Source organism: Canis lupus, chromosome 20 (genome assembly GCF_011100685.1).
Source record: "Canis lupus familiaris isolate Mischka breed German Shepherd chromosome 20, alternate assembly UU_Cfam_GSD_1.0, whole genome shotgun sequence".
NCBI lineage: Eukaryota > Metazoa > Chordata > Mammalia > Carnivora > Canidae > Canis > Canis lupus.
In genome coordinates, this window is record NC_049241.1 from 48,940,259 (window position 1) to 48,947,590 (window position 7,332).

Genomic DNA, 7,332 nt, shown 5'->3' on the forward strand with positions numbered 1-7,332 from the left:
TGGTCCCACATGGAGAACTTGGGCTGCAGACTATTGTTCTCTGGTTGAAGCTGAGACCTGCCTCCTGCCCTAGCCCTGAGGGACCCTGAGTGCCTCTTGTCATGAGCCCACACAGTCCTGGGCAATGTGGGTAAACAACCACCTTCAAGTTTCTTCCTTTGTGGGCAGGGGCATTAATAATACAGACACACTCTCTTTCCATCATTCTCCCACATCTTGGTTCTTTCCTTTGACCTCCCCCGCTGATGAACTTCACTGCCCCCTGCCCTCCCATAGCAGGTGCTGTCTGGAGCCTGCCCTGCCCCACTCAGGACTCACCATCAGGCACCTATATCTGTTTGGGACAGTGCCTGTTCTACCCAAAGTGCCAGTGAGTTCAGACCCTTCAGGGGCAGCTCTCAACCAGTGTCTAATGGAGGGAGAGAGAGGATCAACATCTCAGCTCCCTCACTCCTCAGGTAGGACATGTGTCCTATGCAATCTCCTGGCATTCCCTAGCAGCACTGAGCCCCACCAGTCTCTGGTGGAAACTTGTTTGATAACAAGAGTGACAAACTGTCCCAATTTGCCCAAGACTAAAGGTTCCCTGGGACACAGGATTTTGAGTGCTAATACTGGCAACCTCCAGGCAAGTTGATTATCCCAGCAATAACTCATCATTGACTGCTTCCTTCCTTCCCTCTGTCATTTCCTTGCTCCCTTTCTTTCTTTTTCTTTTCTTTTTTTTTTTTTAAAGAATTTATTTACTCATGAGAGACACATAGAGAGAGGGAGAGACATAGGCAGAGGGAGAAGCAGGCTCCCTGCAGGGAACCCAGTGCAGAGCTTGGTCCCAGGACCCCGGGATCACGCCCTGAGCCGCTCAGCCACTGAGCCACCCAGGCATCCCCAACTTCTTTCTTCAAGACAAATGTGCTCAATCCTTGTCTCAAGCTCTGCGTCTGGGAACCCACTCCCCACCCCCACCCTCCTTCATTCTCTTGCAGCCCATCAGCTCAGCCACTTGTGAGCTGAGCACTCATGAGGAGCAGATGCGGTGCTTAGAACTTTCTGTTCTCTACCTGGTTTTGCCTCGTGACAGCCCTTTGAGGAAGGAAGGATATGTTGGCATCTGTCTTATATGTGGGAAAACTGAGGTCTGGGCAGGAAAACAATCTGCCTGAATACACCTTGCTGGCAAGTAGGACCTGGGGCAAAGGTCGGCCTCTTCTCTCTTCACTGCTGCTCTGGTGTAGAGGGCGTGAATGGAATGTGTAGGGCGCTGTCCTGCCCATCTCATCTGTGATATCTCATTGAATCCTTATACTGCTCCTGGGAGGTGCGACAACCACTTCCCCACTTTGCAGAGTGGGGAACTAAGGCCCAGGGAGGTGGGAGAGTGCAGGTTCAAGCCCAGGCAGGCTGGCGCTGAGTGCATCTCCCTAACCACCGGGCTGGTGCCTCAATACGTGTAATTTCCTTTCAGGCGGCGGCTGTGGCCATTCAGGGAGGCGGAGGAGGGGCCCAAATGGCAGACCTGGCTGAGAGCCCCCCAGGCTGGCATCTGGGCTGGCAGGCTGAGCCCAGGCCTGCCCTGACCCCTGGCTCCCGGGCCCGTTCCTCGGGGACCCTCCTGTGGCCTGAAGCATCCTCCACTCCTCTGCCCCCACCCCTATTTCTGTGGTTGGCCCAAATACCAGACAGGGCGAATCTTAGCTTTCCCCCAAGCATTCCATCCTCCTGTGGCCCGGCCCAGGCTGGCCGAGGTTACGCAAGCAGAGCTGGGGTGGTTGGTGGGGGTGGGACCGAGGGGACGGGCTGGCCTGTCCTCACCACCCCATCCGGCGGACCCGCCCACCATCCCCAGGGCGGGGAAGGGGGTGGGCCTGCTAGTTCTCCACCACCCCCGGCCCCTGGGAGAACAAGCTGGGTGGAGGGTGGCCTGTGCCAAGAGATGGGGGGCGGTGGCAGCCACGGAAAAGGCTCCAGGAGGTGACTGCCTGGTTTCCATTAGGGAGCCCTGGTCGGCATTTCAGGCAAGACGGCAGAGCTGGGGCTGGCTATGGTAAGGTAGGGTGGGGGTGGGAGGGCAGGGCAGGGCAGGGGAGGGGAGGGAGGGGAGCCTGTCTGCTCCCTCTACCACCCCCACGCCATGTGGGGATGCTCCCATCACCATGGTGACCTGGTGCCGGCCTGGGGACACCCTGACCCATCAGCCCCTCTATTTGCAGCGGCTGAGCCTGCTGCTGCTGCTCCTGCTGCTGCCCGGCCCCCCACCCACACCCGGCATGGAGGACGCCGCCTTCCCCCACCTGGGGGAGAGCTCGCAGCCCCCGCCCCGGGCCTGCCCGCCGCGCTGCTCCTGCCCCCGGGCAGACACGGTGGACTGCAATGGCCTGGACCTGCAGGTGTTCCCAGACAACATTACCAGGGCAGCTCAGCACCTCTCCCTGCAGGTGGGGTGGTGGCAGGGTGAGCATGCAAAGTGCTGGGGTTGAGGCTGATGGGGTCCGTGTGTAGGAATGAGGTGTCGGGCATGCAGGTCTTGGCAAGGGTGGAAGCTGGCCTTGAGGAGAGCGTTGGGGTCTATGTGTTAGGGGCAAGAGGAGGTGGGGGTACAGGTGTTGGAATTAGGAGAGTTTGGAGGTGTTAGAAGTCAATGTCTTGGCAGTTACGGGGATTTTTGGGGTCAGAGTGATGGAGCATTTGGGTCAGTTTGGGGGTGATGGGATATCAGATGTCAATGTCTTTTTGGTTATGGGGTTGTTTGGGGTCAGGTTGATGGGTCTCAGGGGTCAATTACAGGGATGGATGGGGTGCTGGGGGGGCAACATCTCAGTGGTTACAGGGGTTTAGATGCAGGGTAATGGGGCTTTGGGGATCAAGTGTAGGGGTGAGGGGTATCAAAGCTCACTTAAGGTAATGGGGAATCAGGGCTCTGGCCACTCCTTGAGGGCTCAGGGGTGTGAATTTCTCCCCCAGAACAACCAGCTCCAGGAGCTCCCCTACAACGAGCTGTCGCGCCTCCGCAGCCTGCGGACCCTCAACCTCCACAACAATCTCATCTCCTCCGAGGGTGAGGGGTGAGGGGACCTCTGGAGGCGGGAGGCCTCCCCTTCCCTCCCCTGCCGGGTCTGTGGGTAGCTCTGCGGTAGTTCCCAGAACTGCCCTTTGCTGAGCAGGACGGAAACTCAGGGCATGGAGGGGGCTGTGGCTTTTGAGGACAGGCAGGGAGGTGGGTGGGAGGGTGCCTGGAGGAGTCTCTGCCCATCCCCAGACAGGAGCCCTGGGGCAACTGGGAGCACAGACTCCCTCACTGCCCCCATCTGGGCCAGGCCTGGGGTCCCCTCACCACCCGTCCGCTCCCAGGGCTGCCTGATGAGGCCTTCGAGTCCCTCACACAGCTGCAGCACATTTACGTGGCCCACAACAAGGTGAGCATCACAACGTGCCCCCTGGCTTGGCTGGGGTCACATAGCAGAGTGCAGAGGGGACAGCAGGTGGGGGGGGAGAGGGTGAGGCACCAGGACCAGTGTGGCTGTGCTCCTGCAGCTCTCCGTGGCTCCCCAGTTTCTGCCCCGCTCCCTCCGAGTCGCAGACCTGGCTGCCAACCAAGTGACAGAGATCTTCCCGCTTACCTTTGGGGAGAAGCCCGCACTCAGGTAGCCCCCTGGCCCAGCCCAGTCCTCTCAGACCTCAGATACGCCTGGGGCCGCTCCCTAACCTTGGAAGTCTGAGGGGTTGATGAACCTGCCCTGGGGGGCGGGGGGGCCAAGGTGGCAGAGCCCTACCCTGGGGGTGTCTGAGGCAGGAAACCCTGGATGCTCTGTCTGGAGAAGTCGAGACAGAGGCAGCGTGTGCACACACGCATGTGGGCACACTCAAGGCAGATCTGGGGCACCGGGTAGGAATGAGGGGTCGGTGGGAAGGCCAGGGGCAGGCTGGTGGCCGGAGCCTGGCTCCCCTCAGGTCCGTGTACCTCCACAACAACCAGCTGAGCAACGCCGGCCTGCCACCGGACGCCTTCCACGGCTCTGAAGCTGTGGCCACCCTCAGCCTCTCCAGCAACCGGCTCAGCTACTTGCCTCCCAGTCTGCCGCCCTCACTGGAGCGGCTCCACCTGCAGGTACCTCCTCTCCTTCACCTTGCCATCCCCATGTTCCTGCTCCCTGGGTCCCCTTCACCTCTCTCCTGGGGAAGCCCTCCGCTTCCTCCTTCCAGTAGTCAGAAGTAGCTTTGGGTCTTGTCTGTTGGTGTGGGTCATTCACAAGTGCTGTCTGAACAGCCTTGCTAAAGCAAGCTCCTTGGCACTCCCTTACTCAAGAGCCTTCCATAGCTCCCTGCTGCCCTCTCTCCCTGACCCCCAAGTTTCCTTCTGTCTTCCCTTCCCAGAACAACCTCATCTCCAAGGTGCCCCGGGGAGCCCTGAGCCGCCAGACCCACCTCCGTGAACTCTACCTCCAGCACAACCAGCTGACAGACAGCGGCCTGGATGCCACCACTTTCAGGTGGGGCCTGGGACATGGTAGGACAGGGGTGCAGCCTCGTGCTGGCAGGAGGGGTTAAGGTCCAGAGCCTGGGCACCCCAACCCTCTGCCACCCTCTGGTGTAGGACTCCCAAACCGAGGCCTCCTTTGGTGAGCACCTGCCATGCGCCAGGCTCAGCCAAGCACCCAGCAGCCATCCTTGCTCCCGACTACTCTGTGCCTCAGTTTTAAATCCAAACGTCATCAACCCCACATGCCACTCTTGGACCGCAAACGCTGTCCTGCACCTCCCCATCCAGCCCTCAGGCCGGATCTGCCCTGACCTGTCAACTCTTCCGGGCCCAGGCTGGGGTCTCCAGCTGTCAGGACCACTCCCCAAGCCCCACCCCCAGCCCCGCAGGCCCCACCCTGGGCGCGCAGCCGACGGGGTCCTCTCTCCCGCCAGCAAGCTGCGCCACCTCGAGTACCTGGACCTGTCCCACAACCAGCTGGCCTCCGTGCCCGCCGGGCTGCCCCGCACCCTGGCCGTGCTGCACCTGGGCCGCAACCGCATCCGGTGGGTGGAGGCGGCCCGGCTGCGTGGGGCGCGGGGCCTGCGCTACCTGCTGCTGCAGCACAACCAGCTGGGGGCGGAGGGGCTGCCGGCCGGGGCGCTGCGGCCGCTGCGGGGCCTTCACACGCTGCACCTCTACGGCAACGGGCTGCACCGCGTGCCCCCCGCGCTGCCCCGCCGCCTGCGGGCCCTGGTGCTGCCGCACAACCACGTGACCACGCTGGGGGCCCGTGACCTGGCCGGCCTACGGGGCCTGGCCGAGCTCAACCTGGCCTACAACCGGCTGGTCAGCGCCCGCGTGCACCGCCGGGCCTTCCGCCCGCTGCGTGCCCTGCGCAGCCTCGACCTGGCTGGCAACCAGCTGACCCGGCTGCCTGGCGGCCTGCCCGGCAGCCTGCGCACCCTGCGGCTACAGCGCAACCAGCTGCGGGCGCTCGAGCCGGAGCTGCTGGCCGGCCTGGACCAGCTGCGGGAGCTCAGCCTGGCGCACAACCGGCTCCGGATCGGAGACATCGGGCCTGGCACCTGGCATGAACTGCAGGCCCTCCAGGTCAGGGACGGGCTGGGTGGTCGCACTGTCCCTAGACAGTCCCCCCAAACCTCGTGCCTCTCTCGGCATCTGCGTCCGAGGCCCGGAGATGCCCCAAAGGGAGCCCAGCTGATGGGCCTGGGGTTGGAGGAGAGAGCCTCCGGGCCTTTGGCTATGCTGTCCCTGACCCCTGGTCCTCAGCAACCACCGTCCACCTTCCCAGCAAACACAGTGCCTCTAGTTCCTCCAGAACACTCTGGATTCCACAGAGTTTAGAGCATCGGTGGGTGCCAGGTGCCGTTCTCGGCACTGCAGATGCCACCGGGGACAGAACGACACAGACATACTAGTTAGGGAGAAAGCAGTCAATGACCATCATAAATAAACTGTTGGAAGGGCACGAGGTGAGGGAAGCACCACCTTTGTGAATGATCGACTCAACCTGTCCCGCCTCCCAGCACCTAGGTCACGGCCTGCCCCAGAGGCACCTTGGCATACTTCTATCAGGGGGAGGAATTTGGCGGCTGTGGAGGGGCAGAAGGCCCAGGCTGGCATGGCATGCCCAGGAAGAGAGGTTTGGGCCCTGCTGAGTGGATTGCTCGAGGCCTGGGGCCACCATGGCACCATCTCTGCCCTTCTGCCCAGGTGCTCGACCTCAGCCACAACGAGCTATCCTTTGTGCCCCCTGACCTGCCTGAGGCGCTGGAGGAGCTGCACCTGCAGGGCAACCGCATCGGCCACGTGGGCTCTGAAGCCTTCCTCAGCACGCCCCGCCTACGTGCCCTCTTCCTCAGGTGTGCCAGGGCAGTGGGATAGAGTGGGTCCAGGTGTGGGGCGGGGTGCCCCTGGAGGGCTGCAGTGGACCCAAGCAGGTCTGGGTGGGTCAGGATGGTCATGACCCCCTCCCTTTGCACCCACTCTTGTGCCTGCCTCTTGGTCCAGGGCAAATAGGCTTCACATGACCAGCATTGCACCTGAGGCCTTCCTGGGCCTCCTGCACCTGCGTGTGGTGGATACAGCGGGGAACCCTGAACAGGTCCTGGTCCGGCTGCCACCCACCACTCCACGTCAGCCACGGGCAGGGGGCCCCTGAGCCCCAGAGGAACCTAGCAGTGCAGCCCAGACTTCTGGGGTTCTGCTGGGCCGTGGACTGAAGAGACAGTGCCCACCTGGGGCCTCGACCGGGCTCTCTCAGGCCTTGAGGGCTGGGCCGCCTGACCCGTGGCGGCCAGGAACCTGGGGCAAGAGCACCGCCTCCACACACAGGGCGTCCTGGGAGAGGCTGAAGTGCACAGCTTGCACACCAGGCACACAGACAACGCCAACCCTGCCGCATACATGCCCTGCTCCCCCTACAGGTGGAGACAGCAACAATAAAGCCTAACTCTTTCAAGTGCTCACCACCCACCAGGTGCCCTTCACCTTGCAGGAGGGGCTCTCACCATCCCCGCATCCAACTGAGGAAGGGGAGGAGGCTGTGGGAGGCTGAGGGTCAGGCCACTTGGCCCCATAGCCAGCGAGCAGCAGGGCTGGCTCTTAGGGTCACCAGGAACCACCATGTAAAGCCTGACCACATTCAAAAACCCAGACATGCCCAAGGCCACCAGCTACAAAAACACTGGGCACAGCAGACGCCCTGAAGCAGGCCATGGGCCCTCACACACATCCCTGCACAAGCATGAGAAGCAGACACATCTTTCACAGGCACGCTTCCCCCCACAGCCTGCCCCTCTTGCAGACACCTTGCCAACAACCCCCAGGGGGACTGTGGGGGAGACCCAGCT

At 62.2% G+C, this 7,332-nt stretch overlaps 1 protein-coding gene across 3 annotated transcripts; it reads left to right on the forward strand.

Annotated features, from left to right (window-relative positions):
• The first annotated feature begins 1,836 nt into the window (after positions 1-1,836).
• On the forward strand, positions 1,837-6,945 carry PODNL1 (podocan like 1). 3 transcript variants are annotated; one of them, XM_038567076.1, is made up of 10 exons: positions 1,837-2,044; positions 2,211-2,435; positions 2,962-3,055; positions 3,349-3,413; positions 3,532-3,641; positions 3,949-4,105; positions 4,372-4,487; positions 4,912-5,569; positions 6,194-6,342; positions 6,491-6,945. In XM_038567076.1, exons 1-10 carry the CDS (start codon positions 2,042-2,044, stop codon positions 6,639-6,641), a joined length of 1,728 nt encoding a protein of 575 aa, XP_038423004.1. In that variant the 5' UTR covers positions 1,837-2,041; the 3' UTR covers positions 6,642-6,945. The 3 variants fall into 3 exon arrangements, with proteins under 3 accessions (XP_038423004.1, XP_038423005.1, XP_038423006.1); XM_038567077.1 differs by having other exon boundaries at positions 4,036-4,105; XM_038567078.1 differs by lacking the exon at positions 1,837-2,044 and having other exon boundaries at positions 2,224-2,451.
• The last annotated feature ends 387 nt before the right edge of the window (positions 6,946-7,332 follow it).